The 27,032-nt window shown below is 42.9% G+C and overlaps 1 protein-coding gene across 2 annotated transcripts; it reads right to left on the reverse strand.

Annotated features, from left to right (window-relative positions):
• Nucleotides 1-20,780: 20,780 nt before the first annotated feature.
• On the reverse strand, nt 20,781-26,825 carry bsdc1 (BSD domain containing 1). Of its 2 annotated transcripts, XM_053434563.1 has the most exons (11): nt 26,721-26,825; nt 26,076-26,130; nt 24,961-25,077; nt 24,697-24,864; nt 24,409-24,463; nt 23,953-24,068; nt 23,776-23,844; nt 23,166-23,250; nt 22,579-23,070; nt 22,284-22,387; nt 20,781-22,022 (listed from the first exon to the last, which is right to left on the reverse strand). In XM_053434563.1, the coding sequence occupies exons 1-11, from the start codon at nt 26,729-26,731 to the stop codon at nt 21,993-21,995; spliced, it is 1,302 nt and encodes a 433-aa protein (XP_053290538.1). In that variant the 5' UTR covers nt 26,732-26,825; the 3' UTR covers nt 20,781-21,992. The 2 variants fall into 2 exon arrangements, with proteins under 2 accessions (XP_053290538.1, XP_053290537.1); XM_053434562.1 differs by having other exon boundaries at nt 24,697-25,077.
• Nucleotides 26,826-27,032: the final 207 nt, after the last annotated feature.

The raw sequence follows: 27,032 nt of genomic DNA on the forward strand, positions 1-27,032 counted from the left end.
GCCCAGACCTCAATCCAATAGAGAATCTATGGCAAGACTTGAAGATTGCGGTTCACAGACGGTCTCCATCCAATCTGACTGAGCTTCATCTTTTTTGCCAAGAAGAATGGACAAACCTTTCCATCTCTAGATGTGCAAAGCTGGTAGAGACATACCCCAAAAGACCTGCAGCTGTAATTGCAGCGAAAGGGGGTTCTACCAAGTATTGACACAGGGGGGTGAATACTTATGCACCCAACAGATGTCAACTTTTTTGTTCTCATTATTGTTTGTGTCACAATAAAATTTATTTTGCACCTCCAAAGTACTATGCATGTTTTGTTGATCAAACGGGAAAAAGTTTATTTATGTCTATTTGAATTCCAGTTAGTAACAGTACATAATGGGAAAAAGTCCAAGGGGGGTGAATACTTATGCAAGGCACTGTACAGAGCCAAAATGTGTGGACAAAGATCATTTTTGTTTGAAAATGCTGTAGTTTGTGTGTAGTCTTATTCAGATTGTTGCAATGGTGTTGCAGTGGTCAACTTGTTCTCTACTCTGCTTCACGTCTGGCCTGAAGCTGGGTCTTCCAGTGGCCAGCTGTGCCATATGGCCCTACACTCTGAGCCAGGGAGTCAAGGAACACCAAATTAATTGTATGCACTTAAGGATTAAATCGCCTAGCCTCTCTCTAACTAAAGCCAGAGAAAAATGTGTCGCTTTCTTACAGTTTCCCAGACACAGACAGCTGTCTCTGCACCACATTTTTTCTGATTTATATGAAAAAAGTACTGAACATACTGTTGATTGTAGGAATTGTGTTTAGCTCTGTAAACATATTCCCATGTATGGAAAGTATGTATTATGAAGTACAGGTAAGTAGATTTTTCAGGTAATGTTCTTTACTTAAGTGATCTTCCTTTTCCTCCTTACATTTTAACACAAATATCTTTACTTTCTACTTCCTGCAGTTTCTTTACTGTGCATCTTTGAGCGTCATCTTCCCAGCTTCAAGACACATTTCAACCTCAATGGATGGGACAACAACACAGAAAAGACGATTTCCTAGTTGAATATCTATATAACGCACAGCATACGTAAGGAGTAACCACATCGAAGAAAGTGAAGAATCAGCTGATAACAAAGCCACATAACATTCCCTATCCTTGCGGCCTTATTTCAATTAAAATTCTAAAAACTCATTACATAGTACTCTTTGCCCGTTGGGTGATTTGTCATGCTCACAAATCTTAACCTGTTTTAAGTATAGTGTTGAGTTATTTAAGTTAAATTGTCTTGGAACTATATTAATGTGACACAAGTCTTTGAGTTTGTTTTGCAAAGATACAGTCAGTAAACTTTGAGTACCTTTCAGAGCTTGTCCTTTTGCACTTACAGGAGTTGAATCTTAATTTATTTGAGTAGAGAATGTTTGTTCTAGCTCTGCATGTTCCACCATGCAACTCTGCTGCTGGATAGATAAGGCAGTAGCATATTTTGCGTATGTGTTCAGTTCCAGTTTAACATAAAGTGCAATTAGAGCCCAACTGAAAATAGTTTATGAGGTTTCACTTTTTGTCGTGTTAGAATGATTGATGATCAGTGTTTTTGATTTTGTTGAAAGAAAGTATACCCATGCATCAACAGGCAAAACAAATGGAGTCTGACAGGTTTTAGTTTCATATCCTGGAGCAGACAAAGTCCTGGAGGAGACAAAATCCTGTTAGTGTAACCACAAGGTTACATGACCTGCAGTACGTCACCTGAACAACTTGTCCTGAGGCAGCAACACACAGAGAAGTCGAGGAGCAGGTGGAACAATTAAACGGTCTGAAGTTGGACTCATCAATCATTCTCTGTGACGCCTCAGGTGTTAACGTATATTGACTTAACAAGCGATGACATATCATGCTCCTGTCAGTCTGGTATCAGTCTTTTGAGATGCGAATAACATGTTAAGTTCATGTTTGTTATGCAAAGCTACACAAAGGTTAACAATTGCATACATCTAATGATTTAATTTTAATGCAATTATCGTGCTTGTATCAGTTGTAATCAGATGAATTATGGCATAGTAGCCAATTATTTCTCTAAAAAAGAACCTCAAGAGTGGATGATTCTGCAAAATCCCTAAATTATGGCAACATTTTTGTTCTTATTATCTACACTATCTGTAACTATGTTGCAGGTTAGAAATAAAAACATGATTATGGCAACTAATCTCTAGTTCAAGTAAGATTAACTGATGATTAACTAAAATCATTGTAAACGTGCTCTGCAGGTCTGCAGTGGAACACAGTCTTCCTTGTATGGAACTCCAACTTAGAATTAAGACTCAACAAAGACATCATAAAGCACAATTCAGAGAGAAGTTTTATCTCTCACACCCCAGTCGTTGTGCTCTGTACCTCTGTAAGCTCGTCCTCATCACAACAGAATGTTCCATCGCCTGTTTTTTTATTTGTTGGGGTGTTTTTGTAAAGAACTCACCAGATTTGCAGCAGTTCCCCTAAAGCCGGTCAGCTCACAGCGGAAGTAACTCAGTGACGTTGAACGTACTAAAAATCAATTACATCAGAAAAATCAAAAAATCAAAACCTATTGACTCTAAAAGCTGTAAGGCAGAATTAACTGAATACAATTTGAAAACAACTTATATTGAATTCTCACAGCTGCTTACGGTCTACCAGGAGCATTGTATGTTTAAAATATTGTCATATAATTAAATTATGTTTAACAGTTTTATACAGGCGCTTTTTGTCTCGGGGGGGTATTAAAAAGCCGCCGCTGCATCAATTGACCACTTTGACCTCCAGAACCAAACTCTGTGCCTCAACATAAAAACTAAACTGCTCCATGTGTACTGAACATTATCATCGGAGATACATTTTAAATTATGAAATCATCCAGTATGATAGACTTCCTAGTCATCTCCAGGTCGTGTTACATGAGTGAAGTAAAAAAAAAAGAGCACTTAGCATCTACCTTGCAGCTGTTGAGAGCTTTAAAAACATAACATGGCCCATGTGAGTCCATCTTTTCCCACTTAGACAATGATTTGCAGCTGATGCCAGATCACAGAGGGAGCTCTGCAGAAAAGTGCAGATGGTACAGTATTTCTTCTCCACTGGCACACAGAGTGGGCCAAAATGTAATAACAAATTCTCAAAGAGTTAGCCCCCTCGGAGCACGCCCACCAGCCAAACAGCGTAATCCAACCCAGTGGACGGCCATAACCAAGTGTTATTGGTTTTTCATTGCATTGTGTAATTACTTCCCTTTTCCCCGAAGAGAGCTGAGGCCAAGACAGCTGTGGAGAGGAGGAGAAAAGTCATATAGATAGATCGATCGATAGAGAGATAGATAGATAGATAGATAGATCGATCGATAGAGAGATAGATAGATAGATAGATAGATAGATAGATAGATAGATAGATAGATAGATAGATAGATAGATAGATAGATAGATAGATAGATAGATAGATAGATAGATAGATAGATAGATAGATAGATAGATAGATAGATAAATAGATAGATAGATAGATAGATAGATAGATAGATAGATAGATAGATAGATAGATAGATAGATAGATAGATAGATAGATAGATAGATAGATAGATAGATAGATAGATAGATAGATGGATGGATGGATGGATGGATGGATGGATGGATGGATGGATGGATGGATGGATAGATAGATAGATAGATAGATAGATAGATAGATAGATAGATAGATAGATAGATAGATAGATAGATAGATAGATAGATAGATAGATAGATAGACAGACAGACAGACAGATAGATAGATAGATAGATAGATAGATAGATAGATAGATAGATAGATAGATAGATAGACAGATGGATGGATAGATTCACTGCTGAAATCCTACATCTTTGGCGGAACTGTTGCTGAGGAGCCAGTGTTTAGAGATCAGGGACTCAGGGAACGGGGGAGCTGGAGAGAAGGATGGAGGGATTGAAGGTGGGGTTGATCCGCTGTGAGGGAGTTTTCCTGTGGACACTGGAGAGGACCCATTACTCACAGTCGACAAAGCCATCCAAGTCACCTCCTGCCCTCTCAGTGGACCGTCCCTCCCGCTCGTCTCCGCTGCTCCGTACATCTGCCTATAATCCGAGAAAGGAGTAGGGTGTGGCGGGCCTCCAGTGAGTTCAGTAACACTAACAGTGTGAGACAGTTTGGCTCGAGACTCCCTGACACTTCATTGCTCTTTCTGTTCCATCAAAGCAGCCCAGAGTATAATCATGTAAAATAAACGTAATTTGCCTGATGTGGGTCGATGTGCAGAATCACGCTGTAAAGAGATGCAGTCTATCCGGGCTGCTTCAGAGCCTGGAGGACATGACACACAAGCCTCTCCAACGCTGCTCTCCAGTGACGGTAAACAAACTAAAGGTCATCGGAGCTAATCAGTTGCATCTCAGCTCGGTAATGAGATCATGGAGATTCCCTGTGAAGAATGCCACGTCCAGTCAGGGCTGAGAGGAGGCAGGCTGAATAAGAAGAAGCACAGGTAACGTGTGGGCAGCTGGCTAATGTAACCATAGCTGCTGTGACTGGAGGCCTAGACTCAACCAGCTTGAGGGTTTCAGTCCTGCTGTCGGTGGTGGGGGTCCAGATAGCAGCGATAAGGCGAGGGTCTCTCCCAACATCGCATTAAAACACAACGACGACAGCTCTTTTCATTCAGAGAGCCGGGCTGGAGATAGGGATCCTCATTTCTTCATCCCTTACTGCAAACTGTGGGGGAGGGGGGGGACGACTGATGGAGAGCGATGCATTTCTCCGGTCTGTCATCACAGTGGCCACGATGAGCACATACCAGGTGGCGAGAAACCCAAGTGAAAACAGGAGGGGAGACAGGAATTGAAGGGGCGTTGTAATGAAGAACACATGCAAGACGAGGGTCACGGTCAGGGGGGAACTTCACGAGGATATCATTCCATCATTTTTTGGTGTGTGGAGTGTGAAAAAATGCAGCTTTTCCAGCGTCCCACGTTCGATCCCGGGCCTCAAGTGGCTCAGAAGAGTTTTTCTCTGCATGTAAACACTTCCATATGTGTGTAAAAGCATGTTAAGGTGTGGACGCTCGTAAGCAACCGCAATCTCTAAAGCATTGGACGTCCAACAAAACATCTGTGATGATTCATAATCCAAGTGGTTAGTATGCATGCAGCACCGTGCACATGGGGATGGATAGTTTGCGAGTGAGGGGATAGAGAGAGAGGGGCGCGCTGAAAGGGGGGACTGCTGGAATAAAAAGCGTCTTGTCGACAAAAGTGAAATATCTGGGGCTTGGCCGGGGACCAGGATTCAGGGTGGGGAAGTTTATTGTGATATTCTGCTTTGGAGAAACAGCTTTTTCTCTTTGCTGTGGAGTGTGGAGTGGTCAGGGAGGTGAGACCCTGGTGGTCAATGGGCTACGAGGCTGAGGTTTTTACTAAAGAGCGCTTTGATTCTTTGAACTGAGAGTGTTTTGTTTGCAGTGTAAAACCTGGGATGGGACCCGGGGCAGCGATGCTTTGATGCTTTGCGCTTCACGTTGTTTACTCTTGTGGATTGAGACGTTCGAACGGACACAAAGCTGTGGGATGCAATTTTATCTGGTGAAGGGCGTTCGCACGAGATCTGGCAGGTGTAGGCGGCGGATTCGAGTGACAGGTCAATGTCGAGGCCCAGGAATGAGATATAAGATCTGAGCCCGCTCGTGACAAATCACTATCAATATGTGCACAATAAGGCCATGATCAGGGAAATGTCACCCATGACTGATAAAATGCAGCTCTGTCATTAATTCCCAAGACCCCCTCATTACCGCGCCATGGGCATGTCAACACGGAGAGCCCAAGCATAAAAAAATAAGAGAAAAACATCCTGGACTAATCAAATCCAAAAATGTTATTATCTGGCCTTGTACTAAAAGGGAGTAGGAGGCATTTTATGAGGGTCTTTCTTTTTTTCTTTTTTTTTTTTACATTTGAAGAATCAGTCACCATTTACTATTGGATTTGGCTGCAATGCTGTTTACCCCTTTAGATGTTTGATGGTCTCAAACACTTCACGTCACCCACTCCTCCATGGGCATAGTGGTGAGTAGTAATTCTTTTGTTTTCATTTTTCTGTGAACTATCCCTTTAAAGCTAGGAGTGGTAATCCTGGAAAAACGAAATGATTGGTTGAGATCGTCACAGTCTTGTGAGGAACACAGACACTGACTTTTGTTGATGGCCATTGGGACATGTAGAAGTAATGGGTCAGAAATTTGGCCTTTCACATATGAACAAATGGGTAGGAGTTTGCCGGGTCAGACGCGTTCACAACAGGAAAAAAACCTGGACCATTCAGGTGAGTTGTGGTGCCTGGGTGGAGCAGGAGGCCGGACGTGACATGTAAATATTACTGCGTAAAATCTGGTGTTGTTGTTTATGGAGCGCATTAACACCAGCGTTGGCCCTCAGCAACAAAAGCTTATTATTCTTTTTGATTTTTTTATGGCCCCATTGGATACTTTTAGGTTATTGTCAAAATGCAGCTTTAGTTCAGTCAGACAACTCAAGTAAAAACGTTTATTGCAAAAGTCAAACAGGTTTAGTGTTTGGCGTCTAGTCTCCAACTAAGTCACTCCCCCACATGATTACACAGGAATGATGGGAGGGATGAGCAAATACTTGAAACCCCCCATCGAAGCCTACAGGTCGATGCCTGTGTGGGTGAGGGGCTGAAGCAACTGGGAGCAATACTGCAGCAGCAGTGCGAGCAAAGGGTGTGATGTGAAATTTCTCTCTGCTTAAATAGGCCGCGTAATAAGGTACGGGTGTGTATTATAGATGGTTGTGAAGAGTGAGGTATGACACTTGATGTAGGTCACATGATTGGAGCAGCTCGAGTTGGCTGCCTGAGCTAGCTCGCGGGGTTCGTTTAATTTATGATGCATAATTGTGTTAAACACTCTTTTACTCTTTCACACTAAACAGGGATGTGGGTTTTTGCTTTGGACGGCATGATATGTCAGGAGGTATGATACCCTGATACTTCCCGTATTGTATCTCCTGGATGTTCTGGTGCTCCTATGAAGCTCTTGACCCTGTAAGTTACTCAGGTTTCTCCTTGTTTTATCTACCGCTCACGATTGCAAAGTGTAAAAAAATAAATACATTTTTTAAATGTAAAAGAATTGTTTCGGTTTGAATTTGTTACTAGTTGTCAGGAGCACAGGAAATAGAGGGAGAGTCTTAGAGGGAGTGTTGGTCTGAGAGGCTCTGAGGGGATTAGACACCCATCAATCAAACAAACAGATCCTTACAAATATTCCCTGTTTGGCTTTTCATCTTCATAATGAAAACATATTTTAAATTTTACGTTTTAGCACAGAAAGTGGAGAATTTAACATTGATGTGTTGTTTTTTTGGCAGTCAGCAATCATTAGAGGATTTGCCTCTTAAAGCACTTCTCAACTGGATACACTATTGAGCCCTGTGCTTGATTGGTGTGAATGGGATTACACTTCACTTGTTCCTCATTTATTAAACTCGTCAATGAAGAGCTCATGATTCATGCGGCCGGCTGAAGGAGAGGACACGCCGAGGAGAGAGGCAGAAAATCATGACGCCAAAATATTATTTTATGTGAGTGATTAATGGGTTGGTTTGTGTTTATGTTTGTGAACATGTGTTTGTTTGTGAGTGCCAATGTGGGAGGACTGATGTGTCCTCCATGTGTGTGTGTGTGTGTGTGTGTGTGTGTGTGAGTGGGTTTGTTGGCCTGATTTTGTCCAGAATAAACACTAATCTTGTCAGAACCAGAGGACCTTATGGGGACCAAGAAGTCCAGTCCTGAAGCAAAAATATAATTTCTGAAATTTAGGGGTAAGATATGAATTGTTGAGGTTAGGGTTATTCGGTCATGGTTGGGGTTTTGGTTAGGTTGTCCACTATGAAAAAACAAGTCCCCTTAATGTAGCTTGGATCATTTTCATTCATCATTTTAAGGTGAGGACATGTTTTAATGTTAGGTTGGTGATAAAGTGGGCTAAAGCAATTGTCCTAGATGGATTAGATAAGGTTTGTGGTTCAACAAGTATGGTTAGGGTATATCTAAATGAATGTAAGTCAATGTAATGTCCCCCAAAATGACCAAAGTAAACATGTGCGTGATTAATAGGGAGGAGGGCCCCTGGGTTCCACCACTGTTCCTTTCTCTTCCCCAATTTGATCTGTCTCCAGGAACATGGAGAGACTCCAGGCTCGCCTGTGAAATAAACACAAAAATATTATACTTCATCTGTTCAACTGGAACATGGGAAGTATTCAATACCCACCTCCAATTGTTTATTGCAGGAAGAGAGCAACAACTGACGTGTTATAGAATTGTCAGCCTGGTCATATGATTCCACTTGTTACACCACTACATGTAGGCTATACTTATATACTGCTACCAGGAGCAACATGCAAAGCAAATTTTCATCAATAGCAATACATGTTGATATACAGCTTATGCATTGCATAAACACAGATCTGTAAATGTTTAGTGTGTTTTTAAAGAGTTTAAACCCACAACCTTCACCCAGAAGTAAGTCTTCAAACTTAAAAGAAATGCTAATGTGACATTCATCATGATAACTATCATTATCGATATACATTTTTTTTATCTTGATATAATTTTTAGCCAAATCACTCAGCCCAAATAAAAGTAGAGTACATGTAATGGTCGTTGTCATATGATCATTATCTTAGCATTATACAGATGGAATAAACTTAAACTAAAACATCTGTAATATGATGTGTGGTGTCAAAGGGTAGTGGAGCTCATCTAACAGGGTTACAGGGGGTGCGTCTTGCAAAGAAACCATGGTGGAACATTTCCACTGAGCAAAATCAAATCAGACATGCAGTGGGGCTGCGAGGGAGAGGGGGAGGAGGAGAGTGGCAGGGAAATGCAAAAAGAAAGGTCGGATTTCATGTCATCATCCATCATTTTTACAGTTGGGGATGCAGACTTTGGGGTTTTGTGCGTTTTTGCAGCGTAGAGTGGGTGGTGAAGGGGCGGAGGAGGTGCCAGGAGAGAGTGTGTGATTGTCACAGTGTGCGCTGGGGGAGTGTGCACTTTTAAGACAAACTGGTCTGATGAAAGAGGAGCCCTCGGCCTTGCAGTGGTCCCCATCATCCATCTGGTGATGTCACCTGCAAGTGTGTGTGTGTGTGTGTGTGTGTGTGTGTGTGTGTGTGTGTGTGTGTGTGTGTGTGTGTGTGTGTGTGCGTGTGTGTGTGTGTGTGTGTGTCCGTGTGCGGCTTGCATGTGCTTGGAATTTCAGTCTATTAAGTGACCCTGCAGTGAGGCCAGTAGGAAGTGAGGAGGGTGGATATGGGTTGTCAGGGGCGAAGGATGATGCTTCTCAGCTCTCCTCTGCCCCAAACCGATTAGTGTGAGTATGTGTGGGAGAAAGTTGTTGTACAAGCACATTGAAAGTAGAAAATTGTATTACAAAGCACTTTGTCCAGCCTGACCCTGATCCTCTCCAAACATCGTGGCGGGAGGACAGGAACAGAAGAAAATAAGAGTGGTGCAGACATTTAGGGGCCCAAAGTGCCATAGGTATCATTACCTTTCCATTTCGCTTGATGAAACCAAATTGGCTGGATTAGTTTCACACTCTCAATGGGACCCTGAGGTGAAGGGAGCCTCCAATCAGGATTAGCGAGCTGCAGTGGGGTGCAGACAGCCGGATGATGAAGAGGAAGAGGAGCCTCTGTGCGCTGGCTCCGCCTCTTCTCCACAACAAAGGGAAACTGCCTGTTTCTACAGACTAACGGAGGCGGGGCTTCACGCTTGGCAGGCGACAGACATGTGTGTATGTGTGTGTGCGAGCGAAAGAAAGTGTATCTCCATGGAGAGCCAAGTTGCCAGTACGAATGAGAATGAAGGACGTTGATTGGACTTGCCAAATTGGAGGGGATATTAAATCTAGGAAGCAAAACCACTTGATAATGAGTTTTTGGAGCACACTGTGTGTGTGTGTGTGTGTGTGTGTGTGTGTGTATGCCTGTGTGTGTGTGTGTGTGTGTTTGTGTGTGTGTGTGTGTGAGTGCATGTTTGAATGAGTGTGTGTGTAGGTGTGTGTGTGTGTCTGTGTGTGTCTGTGTGGGTTAAGGTGTGTGTGTGTGTGTATCTGTGTGTGTAGGTGTGTGTGTGTATGTGTGTGTGTGTGTGTTTGTTTTCACACCTGTTGGCTCTGTCATCTTTGCTCCTAATTATCTGCAGCATAAATCAACGGTGGGAGCGTTGCCATGGCAGCCAGCGGTAGGCTGGGTGATGATGGTGGTAGCGCCAGATCTATTTCATTAACCTTTAAAGGACTTGGTAATATTTTAGTAGCAGCCCTATGAATATAAATTTGTCATTTTGAATAGGGAAATGACCAGGTAATAAAAAGTCTGAGGACCCCGATAAGGTCTCCCTCTCTCTCTGGCTCGTTCTCTCACAGTCTCTCTCCCTCTCTCTTTCAGTCTCTATCTCTTTCTTCCTCTCTCTCTCTCTCTCTGTCCCCCTCTTCTCTCTCTTTCACTTTCTTTCCCTCTCCCTTTTTTTTGCATGAGGCTTCTTTGTCTTGACTCAACATTTGTTATGTCTATTTTAAGTAAAATTACTCAGCAGCCAAATTTTTAAACTACTATGTTAATGTTACACATATATATAAATTTACCTTGGTAAAGGCTGTTGCACATAAGTGGGTAATCGGCCCGATTTTAGACCCAATTTAACCCTTCCGACAATCATGGAGGTGCTGATTATCTGCCCAAACCATCCTGAAGTGTGAGGGGTTTACAATCTTAATGCCACTGATTGAGTCGGACTGATCAAACATGTTTGACATTTATGATAATCGATTCCGACAATGAGAACAAGCTTCTTCTTCTTTTTCTTCTTCTTCTTCTGTGAAGCATCCCCAAATGGATGTTGTATAGCTGCGACTAAGATAGCAATACATCCTAAAAAAAAAATTCTGTAATCTTAGTGTTCTACAGGGCTACACTTCTATCTTACGTCATTCAACCACTGATGGAGAAGGTCGATGAAGTTTCTCCATTTCCTCCCACTATCCACAAATGAAGTCAAAACATCCCCAAATTTTTTGTTTGGCCCATGTCCAAATCACTAACATGGAGAAAGCTTGATTTCACATTTAGGGAGCTGTCATGTTGTTCATATTTATAAAATATGTATTTCGGTCTTCAGTATGTGAGCTGAGGATCAAACCACTTACATTCTGGTTAATGGACCATCCACTCTACCCCCTGAACCAAAGCCGTCCATAATCTCCTGCTGTAAAAAAGTTTGTTGTTCTTGCAAAAATGTTACAGTTTGTTAAATTTGACAGAAGGGGCCAAAGTGCGATTCTCTTTCAATGCAGACATCAGTTGTTACTGGCTGTGTAGACACAGTGCACAGAGCTGCATGTAAAAGAAAATTCAGACAGAACATCTGCTCAGCCATGGATGGAGGCCAGTGAGTAATCACTGCTTCCTGTGCTGTAAAGAAAAAGGGAGAAGTAGGAAAAACAGAGGGATGGAGAAAACAGGCTTATAAAAGACACCTGAGAATCCATCACTTAATGTATTAAACTGAAACTGTTGCATCATAAAAAGTAATGGGAGCCATAAAATATTGTCTGGGCCCTCTGCATAACTCTTGTGGATGCGTTTGATTCTCCTGTCTAGGAAGAACATGGCCAGGAGCAGACAAAAAGCCAGCATTTGCCTCAGGGGCAACCAGGGCAGTGGAGAAGGGTGTCTTTGTGTGCTGGGGTCGGGGACGATTTGTCTGTGACTGGCTGGTTAAAAAAGGGCATTCTCCAGATGCCTCAGCAGCAAGTGAACCTTCTGTAACCACTGGTAATTCAATTGTAGGGATGCAGAACAAGACAAGAATTTGAAAAACAGATCAATTTAAAAACAGATGATTCAGATGAGTCACGTCAATAGCAAACATACAGAATTAGTCAAAGAATTGCTGTTGAAAATCTGTGCAGATGAGATTTGCTCATTCACCAAGTATGAGACGTTCACTGACGAAAAGCACACATACACACACACACACACACACACACACACACACACACACACACACACACACACACACACACACACACACACACACACACACACACACCCTGCTTCAATCGCAGCCATGTGAAGATCTGCAGAGCACTGAGGCTGTAATGTGGTTCTGGATTGTTTCAATCTAAGTGAAGAAAGTCTTTTCTGAGGCAGCCAAGAGACGAAACCTCTCTCCTTCCAGGGTTCCTCTCCAGGCACATTCAGAGCCTGTCGAGGACTCTCATTCATACAAACAGGGGAAGAAACACAAAAATAAATGGAAAGTGGAATCCCATGGAAACACTTGATGTTGATGGCCCGCTTTAAAACGGCCCTGATTGGTGCCACACTAATGGTTTCTATACACACTGCATTCACATGCATTTCAAAAGATACCTTTTCCAGATTAGCAAAGTCGTTGCTCCGATTTCGGTGTGCTTATGTGCATTGAAGATGAGTTGTAGAAAAAACATGGACGCTCTAAACAAAAAATGTATGTATGTATGTGTTTGCAGCGTTTAAACAACACCTTGGAACCTCTGTCTGATATAAACATGATAACAAAGAGCAGACAAAAAGGATCTGGTCCATCCATCCATTATCGATACCGCTTATCCTTTGAGGGGTGTTGGGGGGGCTGAAGCCAATCCCAGCAGACATTGGGGCGAAGAGGCGGGGTACATCCTGGAGAGGTCGCCAACATATCGTGTTCACATTCAAGCCTTCGGTCAAGTTAGAATCTCCAATCAACCTTATCCCCAGACTGACGTTTTTTGTTTTTTTTGATGAAAGCAGACAGAGACGTGTGAAGGGAGTGAATCACACTGACTGAATTTATGGAGAACCTATAGGCAACAACAGTAGGATTCCCAGTAGTGATTATTTCTACAGAGCACTTCCAAGTGATCGCTCCAGGCCTGTGTGGAAGAAGACAAGGCGGTGGGTGGTGCTCATTTGTGCCCACTGTTACAAAAATAAGTGTGACTCCAAATGGACCAGTGAAGAGGAAAGAAGGGAACAGTTTCCATAGTAACCACTTTCAGACTAAATGGCTGTCTTCGATTGTTTCGTCAGATTTCACTTGATTTGTCCTCTTTTTTTCCCTCTTGGATAGAAAATCAACCACCAACGAGTTTTGTAAATAAACAGTGCAAAGGTGGGGGACTTGAAATTCGAAGAGAGGAGAGGAGGATGAGCTGCGTTGCTCTACGGGATGCACATGATTACTCACACAGTATCAAAAGCACGAACACACCGAACACACTGAATGGCCGACACAAGGAAATCCAAACAATTCCATATCCAGACATACCAGCTAAAAAGAAAAAGCTTTTGATGGTGTGAATATGGAGGGGAAACATGGCAAAGCTAAATCTAGACATGCAGCAGCACAACTATTCCTGCCCTATATTTCATATTTAATCTGCTGTGCCGGAGGATTTCTTGGCCCGGTGCACTGTGTAATCTTGTCGAGGCGCAGATGGCACTCTCACACTGTCAATCGGATCCCCTGGATTGGGACGGTGGAGGAGGAGGGTTCTCCAGGGGCCGCCAGCAGCCGTGCCAGGATCAGCAGGTTTGGCTGACCGGCGGCAGCATCAGCAGCGCGGCGGCGGTCAAGCCCTTCACCTTTTATTTTTTTCTAGGCTAAGCCCGGACCTACAAGCGACTTTCAGCACATGGGTTGACATTGGAGACAATTGGAGGCCAGGATTAGGATTATCCTGGGATCCTATGTTTTCTCGTACGTCTTACACAAACACGTACAGACCTTTCAGATTATCTCTTTCTCTTCTTCACATTTAGACTGCTGTTTTGCGTGCTTGGCTGAGGAAAGATGCATTATCCACTCCAGGCAGCAGATGTAATGAAAACCTAGTGGCCCTTTGCCATCAGCTTGTGCCAGTCAGGGTTAGAGACACTGTTGGAAGAAAGGAGTTTAGATTTGCCTACTTCAAATTTCACGCCTTTCTAGTCTTGATGACCACTCAAAGCGCTTTATAGTACAGTTTTTTTTTTGCCATATACCCACTCACAGACGCATTCATACAGTGCATCTTTCTCATAAAGCACTTTCTCTATGAGAAGGGGCAATTATGGGGTTCAAGGCCTTGCCTAGGGACACTTGTTGAATGGGCAGGACTGGGATCGAACTGCAGACCTTCTGGTTAGAGGACGACTGCTCTGTCCCCACAGATGCTGCAGTAGCGACTCAGTCACAGCTATCAATTATGATGTTTCACTCTGTTTGTATAGCATAAGCTAACTAATTAAAACCAAACCGACCAGAAAAAAGAATCACCTGCACATACATCAGTGTGATAAGAACTACCCAAAATTAAAGAAATCATCTTTGAGAACTGCTTAGTCCAATTCACCAACATGGAGGAGGTGCAGTTTATGACCTATACAGCAGCCAGCCACAGAGTGGTGATTAAGACACTTTGGCAATGTTAGGGAATTGGCATGTAGATAGGAGGATTGATAGCACCCATGCAGGTATACTAAATATGACTTTAATGATGCAGTCTACTGGTACTAGCTAACATAATCACAATGAGTCAGGACCAGTTGCTTGAGAAAGGTTTCAAAGAAATTACGAGGTTGGTTTAGTGATTGAGATACGATTTTTAACAGACAACCACCATCACCATCCCCAGAGCTGTAGCCGCTAACATGGCTAATAAGTAGAAGAAATAAAGAAACCACTGAGTCCAAAGAGTAAAACCATAAAAAAAAATTGAAAAATGGGCTAAGAAAACAGTAGTAACAGTAAGAGAGGCTGATTTCTTGTAAACTACCAAACCTATCCAGAAGTCTTCAGCGGACCCTTTGCCTCATCTCATGGGAGCATTCTGCAGCAGTTTGCCTCTTGGATGCAGTCATTTACAAGGCAGATTTATATAACAGGCTCCCAAGTGTTGACTTTTATTCATAAAATAATGGAAAACTACCATGACATTTTGACAGACTAATTTGTGTGACTGCACACAGTCAAAGTCGCTCCAGCCTCGCCACTAAAACCATCTCACCTCAAATTAACCAGACATCAGATGATGGGAGGGAAGTGTGTGGTCCTCTGATTAGACAGGGAGACGGGGAGGAAGCGAGAGACAGAGAGGGAGAGATGAATGGGTCTGCTGGTGTCCTGGAGCAGCGGAGAAGGCTGAGAATAAATGAAATGAAGGAATGAATGGGACAGTAATGAAAAGAGGGGGAGGCTGAGGGGAGAGGTGACGGGAGGGAACAGAACATTCACTGTGGTTTGGTCTAGTTGTTAAAAAGAATTGGAGACAAGGATGAAATGACACAGCTGAGGCACAGGGTGAGCGTTTTATGTGCTGTCTGCTGGGTTCATCCTGGATGGGTTCTAACTAAATCAAAAAGAAAAAATTCTTACCCCTCTATGAACCTGCTTAACGATTAATCACATGATTATAACCTCACTAAATGGACAACAAACCTGAACCTCGTCAGACAAAAAAAACGGATGATGCATGGTTGTTGTCCACAAAATATAAACTATTAATGCAAGGCTCTCTTAAAAACCTTATTTTAAAATATATTTAGTTCAATCCTTTACACCAGGCCTGCAGGGTAACACAAGAGACTCTCTCACCTAGTTGCATGAGGGCACAAGGGGCTTCAAGGCTAAAGTATCTTATCCTCTACCATTATTTTTTCCATTTTCTTTTTTATCCTATCTTGCAATTGTCCGGGCTTACTTTAAATTTAGGGAAATGCGTTTATTTGCTTATGATGCTCATAAATACTAAATATTTAGATACCGCCAGCAGCTAGTTAGCTTAGCTTAGTCAAAAGATTAGAAACAGGCTAAGCGGGCTAAACGGACCACAGCTTGCCTGGGTCTATCCAAAGCCCACAATATCTACTTACCAACACATCTAAAGCTGCTGTTTAACTAAATAATATGTTAAAACAACTTGTGCTTTATGTCTTGTGTGATCATTCACATTAAGAGTTTGCCAAACAATGGTCCTGGTTTGCAGATTTAGCTATAGTCAAGGCTCTGCCTCGTTCCTGCTCCAAAGTATAAGACAAGCTTTCAACTGATTCAGAATTGCTTTTTCATTCTTTATTTAGTCATTATGCTAAGCTAAGTGTTGGCTGTGGCTATATGTAAAAAAAAAGTGGTCCGCACAGGGCTGCAGTGGTTAGCAATGTCGCCTCGTTTCAAAGAACATTCTCGCTTTGAAACCGCGTTCCGCCAGGGATTTTTTGTGTGGCAGTTGCGTGGGATTTCCTCTGGGTATTCCAGCTTCCTCCCATAGTCCAAAGACATGAAGATTGGTGTAAATTAGAGAATCTAAATTGTCTGTGACAGTGAATTGTTGTTTTTCTCTGTATCTTGGTCCTGAGATAAACTATCGACCCGTCCAGGATGTATCCCGCCAGCCGCCCAATGTCAGTTGGGACTGGCTCCAGCTCCCGTGACCCTTAAAGGACTATAAGCAGTTGAGTATAGATACTGGATGCATGGAATGGAAGTGAAAATAGTACCTATTGTTCTTAACAAAAAAAAACTTTTCAAAACTCAACTCTCATAAATATCTTATATAATATGTAAGCTGTGCAGACACCGACTCTAGTCCACACAGTCCTAAAATGCAGTCTATCCAATTCTGAACTCAAACCATATCGCATTACAGCTCGTGTTAACACAGTGCAGATTGAAATATAGACACATATATGCTGTATGAAAACTTTACAGGACAACTGCTGCTCACTTTCCCATACGATAGGCAGAGAGAGAATCACACACACAAAGAGGAGAAAGACAGAGACAAATGTAAAGAATAGCTAGCGCTTGTTCAACCAAACATTTGCTTTGGCAGGCCCGGAGTAGAGGGGCGGCGTTCTCCCAGTCCCCTGACATGCATCCAGAGGAGCCCCTCTGTCTTGACCATAAATCTGAATGGAGTGGGAGTTATCATGCTTTCCCCCCATTGCCACCCCCTCCCCGGCTAAACCCTGCATTCCTACCAGACACTGCTTCATACAAACAAAGTGGCCAGTTCCCACCACTCGACATTGGGAAAGGCGATGGTTTGTCATGGAAAAATCCTGAGGCATCTCGAGGGTCCTTTTTAACTTTTTCTTTTTTTCTTTCTCTTTCCCCCCCACATGGATCAACGCTCAGCCTAGTGGCTGCATTTTCTCTCTTTGTGGTTAAGTGGAAAATATGCCGGACGTGCAGTTAACACGTAGATGTCAGGTCCTATCAGAAAGAGAGTGTAATAACGGGTCAGGATGAGTGAAATGAGCTTGCACAACTTTATGACACTAAATGGAAACTAATGATGAAGACGAAGGAAATACACACACACAGACACACACATACACACTGCATTAAAGGACAAAGATGCAGGGATGCACACACACACACACACACACAAAATGGGTGTGAATTCGGGGGCCGGTCGTTATAGAAAACCCTGGCAACACATTCCATAAGAGTCTAGCCTCCTCCCTCAAAGGGAGTCTTTTGTGCTTATTGAAAGGCAGAGGGGGTTACAGGGTTTCTCCCTTTAGGGTGCTGAGAATAATACTCGCCCCCCAATACAATGACCTCATCCTGACTCTTTGCGTGTTCGAGAGACACACACATAGACGTGTATGGGGGTGCAATTAACTTTGGATCGATGACTATATACCTTACCTGTGGACTGGGGTTGGAGAAGAGAGAGAGGGAGAAAGGCAAAAGGCAAAAAAAAGAGAAGGAGGAAGCGTTCGGTCAAGGATGGATTACGAGGGGGGAGGGGGAGGGGTGGAGGAGACGCAGCATGGATCCTCAGGAGGGACGTATTTCTTTTCTCCAGTCTGATTGGCGTCCACCCCCCTTATTGTGTTAAGGCGAAATGATCTGTACATGACATTTATGAGAGCCGCTAGTAATGTCAAGCACACACAGACACACACACACACACACACAGACACACACACACACACACACACACACACATATACATATAGAGCGCCAGGCCCAGGGAGCGGTGGGCTTCAACAGGAAATTCCTTTACAGCCTTTCTGCTGACTAAGGCGTCCGGGTGGGAACAGAGTAAGAATGAATGTAATGTATATGGTGTCTGTTATTTGGGGTCCGGTTAGGGCAGCATATGCACAAGCCATTAACATGAGAGGGTGATCGGGTGCAGAGTTTCAGAATAAAGGAGCTTTTCCCATTATTAAAGAAATAAGTAGGATAAGAATAATCAGTTTGTCCTTGTGAACCATTGTGTTTAGAGTGGTGCTATTTATTTTCTTACTCTTTTCAGATTATATCCCTCGACCTATTCTCAGGGGATCAAGATTAAGGGTTGGGTTTTTTCATCCAATCCATTTTGAATATGTTAACTATGAAATTTCCTTTGTGCTGATTCTTTAGTAGTCTTGACATTTGGTAGACATGCATCAGAACAACCACACTGTCGGTACTATCGTCAATGCATCTTACGACCACACCCACCATACCCCCTCTCTGCTGTGTGTATTTGTGTGTGTGTGTGTGAGTGTGTGTGTGTGTGTGTAGACAGTAGCCATCTTTACAAGCAGCGTCAGTGATGCACAGGTGTCTCGGCACTGTGACCTACATTAGCCCGGCTGATGCCGCCACAAAGAACCCCATCACCCATTCCGTGTGCGTTCCCCTGAGGCCTTCAGTGATGAAAACTTAAAAGATTCTGTGTGAAGAATGAGAGACAAATGGTTTAAGCGAGTGATGATAAACAATAGCCTGTGCGGGGGGAACATGTGGCCTCTCCGTGTCTGGGAGATGGATGCTGCAGCTGAGAGAAAAGGAGTGGCAGGTTGGGAGTGGGGCTGCAGAAATGGAGCAACAGCGTCCTCTGGTGAGAAATTCCTTGTACTGCAGGTTATTACTTTCATATGCAGACGCTTTTGCAGACATCCCGAAATGTCCCAGAAGAATCTTGGACACATGCAAGTTCAAATTTTCTGAAACCTCACTGACCACGGGTGGATGTCCCAGTGCTTTTGATGGTAACGTGTGGAAAAAGAAAACTCAAATATTTCCATGGATTTGAACTTCCCTTCAGCTACATAGAGAACTATACAATCTTACAAACAGAAAATTGCATGTAAGACACAATCTAAACTGGAGGACTTTTTCCAACCACAGCTACTTTTTAATGTTTCCTCACTAGAACCGAGCACAACGTTTTTAAAGTGAGACAAACCAGAAACATTGTCTCGGCGAACTGGGTTCATACACTATTATGAATTCAAGGCCTCAATAGTAGTAATGGCTATCGTTCTTTAGCTCTGTTTTTTTAACTTAGTCTTTTTAATTCCTTTAACTTGGTGTCTATTTTTACTCTTTTATCTCTGCTGTTTCACGTTAAATGTTCTCATGTTGAGAGACTAATAAGCGCTCAACTTATTTAATCACTAAAACCAAGGCTGATCATTTGAATATTTCTGTTTGTCCAGTGTAGTGTCATTTTTAAAGAGAAAATACTGCTGACTGTGTATTATTTTTGTGGAAATGTGCGACGCCGGCGAGCCAGTTACATAACATGTCATTTAGCTGATGCTTTTGTCCTAAGCGACTTACATTTTTAGTACACTCAACATTTATGAGGGGCCACTTAGGGGTTCAGTATCTTGCCAAGGACACTTCGGCATGCTGATGGGGAAGAGTGGGGTTTGAACCGGCAACCTTCATGTTGGAGAACGCCCGCTCTACCCCCTTGGCCACACCACCCTCTAGTTCTGGCAGGCAACTCGAGCTGCGCTGCGCCAATCATGTTATATACATCATGTGACGTACATCATGTGAGATACCTCATTCTCCACAACCACCTTATCAGGTGGTATATCTAACCAGAGACATTTCCCATCAACCCCTCTTGCTCGCACTGCTGCTGCAGTATCACAACCAGTTGCTTCAGCCCCTCCACCACCCCAGCATCCACCTGTAGGTTCCAACAGGGGGTTACAGGTATTTGCTCATCACTCCCATCATTCCTGTGTAATCATATGGGGGAGTGATTAAGTTGGAGCCTAGACGCCAAACACAAAATCTGTTGGAATAAATATATTACATGATCGAACGTGAGTTGTTTGACTGAACTCCAATCGGTTGTGTTCGAAGTCTTACTTTCATTGTGACATTCCACCTTATTTGTTCTTGTTTTTAATAAAGTGGTTGTGTTGTTTGCACAGTTTTGAAAATTGTCGGTTGCTGAGCACGTATTAGTTGCTGGTATGAGCCAAGCACAGGAATGATAATTTCCTGTGCTTGGCTCACACTGTAATTGAAGATGAAGCTCAGCACTCGGCTAATAACACTTCATGTATCTCGGTCTGCTTTCAACACACCAGACGGGTTTTTCCTCTTTAGCCATGAATCCTTTAATGACAACGATCATTTGAAAAATATAGTGAAATACTCAACTTAAAAAAAAAAAAGAAGAAAAAAAAAAGACCTTCGACAGCTCTGGAAACAGATGTGTGCAGAACAGGTTTGATTAGTTCATAGTGTGAATGTGGAGGAAATACACAGCTGAGAGGTACAGACATGCAACACATTTGTCTGAACACAAAATCCTGAAGAACAAGCCGATGTTTTTTACCAGAAAATGTACAACTGAACAGTAACTAGCTGCATTATGTTATTGCACAGACATGCAATCAAAGCACATAATACAATAATTAAGCTTTTTATTTTAGTATAAATATTACACCTCTAGGGTTTATTTTTTCTCAGCTACATTACAGATGATGGAAAAGGGAAATCATACAAGCGTGGAGCGTGCTCACGTTGCTCCTTCAGTCTACTGCCTGCTGAGCTATTTTGTTCCTAACAAGAGCCGACAGAGAAGCTGAAAACATCACAGATTGGTCATTTTCTCCTAATCCTGTAAATAAAGAAAGATGCTACCCTCCATCTCAAGCAAAGGTTCCTGTCGTGAATTATTTTCTGTCTCTTAATGTGTGACAACTGATGAATTCCCTCTACCCAAAAATAAAACAGACAGAAGAGAAACATGTACAAGTGACAGAAAATAACATGTAGCCAGCGACAAGCCCATATATTCAAATCAATCGCGCTATTAAACAAAGAGGGGGAAAATAACCAGGATGAAAACATTAACTGGTTGTGTTTCAGACTTGTAACGATAAAATTCATTTGGATAACATCACCACACTACTGTGTGTTTTACAAGGCCATAAATCTAGGGTTGGGAGTGACTCCAAAATGAAAAGCGTTCTGTGAATGAAGGCCAAAATATTTGTTTCCATTTGGAAGATTCACTTGCATAATAAACAAGAGAAAGAAAGAAATTAATAAAGCTGGGCACAGGTAGAATCCAATCAATCGCCACCATTTCAAAAATCACTTAGAAAAGTTCAAAGCAGCATTAGAGTTTATGGCTATTGTGCAGCCTGCAGTTAAGTCAGTACCCAACTTGAGATTCACTCGCAACATTTATCATGTATTTAATGGCATAAAGAAAAAAGGGGAAACCGCTCCTCCCCTGCTGCTGTGGAACATCGCACATTCTGACTCATCACTCGCGTGTCCTTAAGCTCTGAGGTCAGAATGATTACAACCTCATGTCAATTACTAGCGTCGAAGGCTCTAAATCAGAAGTTAATCCCAAGTAATCACCATGACCCGAGTCGTTACCCTCACTAGCTGACGGAGCAGTCGAAATTCTTATTGCCTTGGTCGTCCCGCTGCTCGCTTCAACAGGTTTACCAATATGGTCCAAACCACCCGCCAGAAAATATCCCCTACTGACAATCATGACATGGTGACGGTGTGGACAAAGAGTTTAAAACACGTTTAAGCATGGTTCGTCTGCCGGGAACTAGCTTTGATGGCGGGACAGAGTTCGTGTCGCGGTGGCGCTCAGTTCCAGTTCTCCCAGTCTTCCTCCAGCTGGCAAAAGACAGAAAAAGTTTCATTATGTATCCCCTGGTTTTTACTTTTACATTTGGGTTGGTTATTCTGCAAAGCTAGCGAGGGCAGGCTACACTTTCAAATATGCTTCTGATACATCCCAGGAATTTGACATTACACACTATTTGTTGAAATATATTAGAGCGGCACGTGAAGAGAATTTTAACAAATAAGATAAACATGTGCTTCAGAAACTTTCAAGCTCCAACTTTAACCTTTAATTCACTAATTTCCACCAACCTCCCCAGTGTCTTCTATTTTGGAGAGTGCCAGTTGAACTTCTTCCTCGGTCATGTCCAGGTCAAAGTCTTTCTCCCAGTCCTCACTCACGTCGGTGCTGGACCCTGGGGGAGTGAAGACAAACACACACACACTCAGGACTTTGTGACATCCATACTCCTGCTTTTTCTAGTCCTATTTAGTTGGAAATTCACAATCTTATCAATTTGATGTATTCCGGTTGAGAGTTAACATGCCAAACCAGAACAGGAAGAATCTCACTGCCAGCAGAAAAAAAGCCCTCAGGTTAATGTACCTTTCTTGCCGTTGTTAGAGGGCGTTGACTTCCCGCTGTCAGAGTTGAGCTCAAACACTCTCAGGTCCTGTGGTCCCTCTTCTTTTGTTGGCTCTGGTTTAGAAGCAGGGGTCCTCGAGGGCGCCCCGTCAACAGTAACCTGTGGCTGGGGTGCAGCCTCCACTTGAGGCTGGGGGGGTAAGTCCCTCTTTGCAGGACTCTGAGTTTCCTGCGTCTTGACTGCGACATCTTCCAAGCTAGCTTCTGTCAGTTTGTTGGCCAGCTGCAGGGCGACAGGCTCTGGCCGCATATCCACCTGTGTGGGCAGGCTCACGCTGTCGCTGCTGATTGACAGGGTGGCGTCACGCTCTTCGCTTGGAGACAGGACGGGACTCAGCAGAGAGGTTCCTGTGGGAGCTGTCGGGGTCGTGGGCAGCTGGGGTGAGGTGTTGTCAAACAGCGGTGGGAAGTTGAGTTGAGATGATGATGATGGTGAGGCGCCGAGGAAGTCGTCTGAGAGTAGAAGAGAAAATATCAGACAGGTGACATGAGTGAATGAATTTAAAGTGAATGAGTTAATTGTTAATATTTAACTGAGACAAACATACCCTCCTCTTCCTCCTCCCAGCCCAGGGTCTCTGAGTGGGTCGTCTGTTCTGCTCTCTGCTTCAGTGCTACTCTCCTCGCCTCCTCCTGGAAGACACATTCACAGACAATTTAACATTTGCTATGATCCAAGAAGGTAAGTTTGTCTACCACATAATATTATTTAACTTTGTATTATAATGAATGCTAAAATTCTGTTGTTTCATTTCTTGACATATGCAAAGTCCACAATATGATGCACTCATCTTCACAGATACTGGACTGAAGCATCAATATCTGTTCGGTTGCTTCAGTCCAGTATCTGTGAGGATGAAAATGTTTGTTCATGTTTATTGCATTACTTATTGTCTACAACCTTGTTAAACTTCACACGTTATAATTGTAAGTTGACAGATTGGAGCCACTAACATCAAGTTTACTTTATTCCTGCTAAAGGTTTCCCCATTTCCTTATTTAAAGGCAGTAAAAAGTCCTGCATCACGGCTGTGGCTTGAAGTTACTAATCAAAAGTAGCTTTTAAATTGGTCAGCAGGTGGCACCGAAGATGCAGACAATTCAGTTAAGGGGAAAGGAAACCTGAAGGTCTGGAGGATCGTCAACAGTTGAGATTACCTGGTCCAACTGGAAGACTTTGTAGAAATACCTCTGCCAAAATTCTGAATGGGATACAGCTGCTGGCACCTGCCGGGAAAAAAAAAACCACGAAAATATAATTATCCTTATCTGGTTTATTAATTTAAAACATGAAGCTCAGTAATAACAAGTGTTGACAAATGCAACAATAGATACCATTTTGGTGTAAAGGGATCGTATAGAGGGACTGTTGACCAAAAGCTCTGAGATTTCTCCTTTCTTATCCTCCAAACAGAAGCTGGACAGCCAGTTGTCAAACTTCTCTGGTGGCCCTGGACGAAAGACACTTTGATTAAAATACACTAGAAATACACAGACATGTGTAAATTAATAATTGTTCATCATCCCACTGGTCTCTACACCCATCTCACAATGACCACATATTACATGCACACATCAATAGCAGATATTTAGCTAAATAGTGAGACACTACACAAATCCAGCAAATGCCTTGGCTAAAAATTAATTTGGTTATTGACATTAAAATCGTGTTGATGCTCTAGAAACAGACTAACAAAAATGAAAAAGACAGCTAAGATAAACCTCAAGAGTCATGGCAGAAGAAGAAAGTACAAAAAGTACCACAAAGTACTTCTCTGTGTACTGTCTTACCATCAGGCTCATTGCAGTATGTAGCAGGGTCGGCTTGCAAACTGTAGAGACGTGCCTGAGGGGAAAACACATGCTTAGCTATGGTTGTTTTTTTACTACAAGCACATCATGTGCCGACCTTCTTAGTCCCGCAGCTTCTTGTAACAAAGCTAAATCTGTCCTGAACCAACACTTTGTTTCACGATGATGTGGCTCGAGCACCATGACAGTACTCAGCTCTTTTCTGATCATATAGAAACTCATCATATAGTGGTTCTGTCTGTCTCTGAAGCCGGTATTTCAGCTCACCTTGGAACTGTCGTAAACCTCTGTGGTTCCTGATGGTGTTGCCATCAATGTGATGACATCACAGTCGATGGTTTTATCAGGGGGTGGAGCAAGTGTGTCAGAAATGACTCCCAAGAAACTAGAGAGGCTCTTCTTCACCTTCTCTGTGGTTTCTGAGGAGCCTTCCACCTGGGAAGTAGCGGAAATAGACAGGGTTACAGTCTGTACATGTGATGGTGACACAAATACACAGTCAGGAGAAAACAGAGACCCAGGAGAACTTACTGCAAGTTTGTTTCTGACAGCAGAGGCTGTCGCCGCAAGTGAGCAGGCGGTGTCATGCTGCACCACAGTGGAGAACTCTGTCAGGTCTCGCTTCAGGAATTCTAAGGCCTCAGACGACTGTGAAGGACAGAGCAGTGTGATCAAGATCAGAATCCAGGTTCAACTTACTGTTATTTCCATCGGGAAATTCCTTGACAAATTAAAAAGATAACGCTCATATAAAACTAAAATGTAAGTTTAGGGGGCACAGCAGCTTTTATACATTGTACATAAATTGAACAGATTGCTTAGACTCTTTTCAGACTTCATCTGTACTGAGAGATCAGATCACAAGGGCACAGTTCAGGTTTAAAGCCCTAAGTTCTTCCAAAATGTATTTAGAGATCCTATTCACTCAGACCTGTGATGCATGAGGCCACATTCTTTTCACTGTGTCATGGGCCACATATGAAGGACCACTTACTCAGCCCATGTCCTCTGACCCACTACAGTTTCATGAAGAACCTAACAGTTTCAGGCTTCAGTGCCTACGCCCACATTTGTTTGTGCTTACCACCACAATATCAACACTGACCACCACATAATGACTGATACTTTTCTTAAAATGGTCAAATATTTCTTCATAGCAGAGGTGGACGCTCTCTTGCTACTATCAACACACAGCGACACACACACATTGCCATCTGAAGGACCTTTAAACTCAGAATGGGCCAAAACAGCATAATCTGGTCTTCACAAACACAAAAGACATACATGTTTATTTCCATATAGAGTGAGGACGGGAGACCTGATCACAAGCGGTCACAGGAGTGCATTTGAATAAAGTTGTGAACAGGTCCGTCTACTTCTTCTAACTGTAGCTCTGCAGTGCCGTCGATATTTACTGTTGACAGAGCCTCTCAGACATTTCTGTAGGCTGCTGCTGAGCACTCACTGGATTTCAAAGCCTTTTCTGTGACAGCTGAATAGTTACTGAGTTGTTTTCTTTCCCTATAATCCAATATTTTTCAGTTCAACACAAGAAAGCTGGAGTTGATGGAACCATCCTCTGAGCTGAAACAAACAATACAATTCAAATAAGAAGTGTTCGTTTGCACGATGTCTACGTGGATTACCTTGTCTTTGACGGCCTGGTAGCTCTGCTGAAGCCAGCCTCCCCACCAGCCTTCTCTGTGGACACAAACACACACAGTCTGACATTAGCTTCTCCACACTGAGGATGAGGAAACCACAAACACCACAACGCAACTACACGATCACCGCTCATGAATGAACAAGTACAACATGTCCCGTCACTGTTGCGACACCTGACACTCAGGGACTGTCAGCTGTCGACTCTCTCATGGTATCTTTAGCTAACTTTCACACACGCAGCTTAGCATGATACACGAGTAAGCGATGTTAGCCCAGCTGTAATACGAGCTAGTTAGGATAAACAAGTCGCTAATACGATAGTGAAGGTTACATATGGACGATCAATGCTAAGATAAAGCACGTGAAAAGCCCACTGGTGGTTACAGCGTGATTTCAGCTGCTGCACGCCACAGCTAACCAGGCTAGGCTAACGCTAGCCATGCTATGTTTTGGTAAACAAACGCACTTCCTGAACTGATCGCGACGCCTGAGGAGTGAACATGCGAACGAAACAATAACACCGAGTGGAATTGGTCACAGAGCAAAAGAGGAAACGCGACATGTTCGCACTGTCCGTGCAGCACAATGTTGTAAAACTAAATCTAGAACTGCGAGTTCACTCTCACCCTTCAGCCATCTTCACACGATGACATCATCAGTATTTACTGACCTCTGACCGCACTGAGTGGGGCTGTGAAAACACACACCCACGTGATGAGATGAGAGACCTCCTCTTTTAGTACGCAGGTGATCACAAACACACGTTGAGATTACAGTGTACGCTTTCTTTTAACCAGGAAATGTTTCACTGTATTTCTGCTGGGCCGCGGTCATGTAGCTTGAAATGTTATGTGCGTCTATTTGTGGTGTTACGTTGAAGGTGATTGGATCGAAAGAAATAATAATAATAATAATATTCACAATTATTATTATAATAC

The sequence above is a fragment of the Pleuronectes platessa genome, chromosome 11, assembly GCF_947347685.1.
Source record: "Pleuronectes platessa chromosome 11, fPlePla1.1, whole genome shotgun sequence".
Taxonomy (NCBI): domain Eukaryota; kingdom Metazoa; phylum Chordata; class Actinopteri; order Pleuronectiformes; family Pleuronectidae; genus Pleuronectes; species Pleuronectes platessa.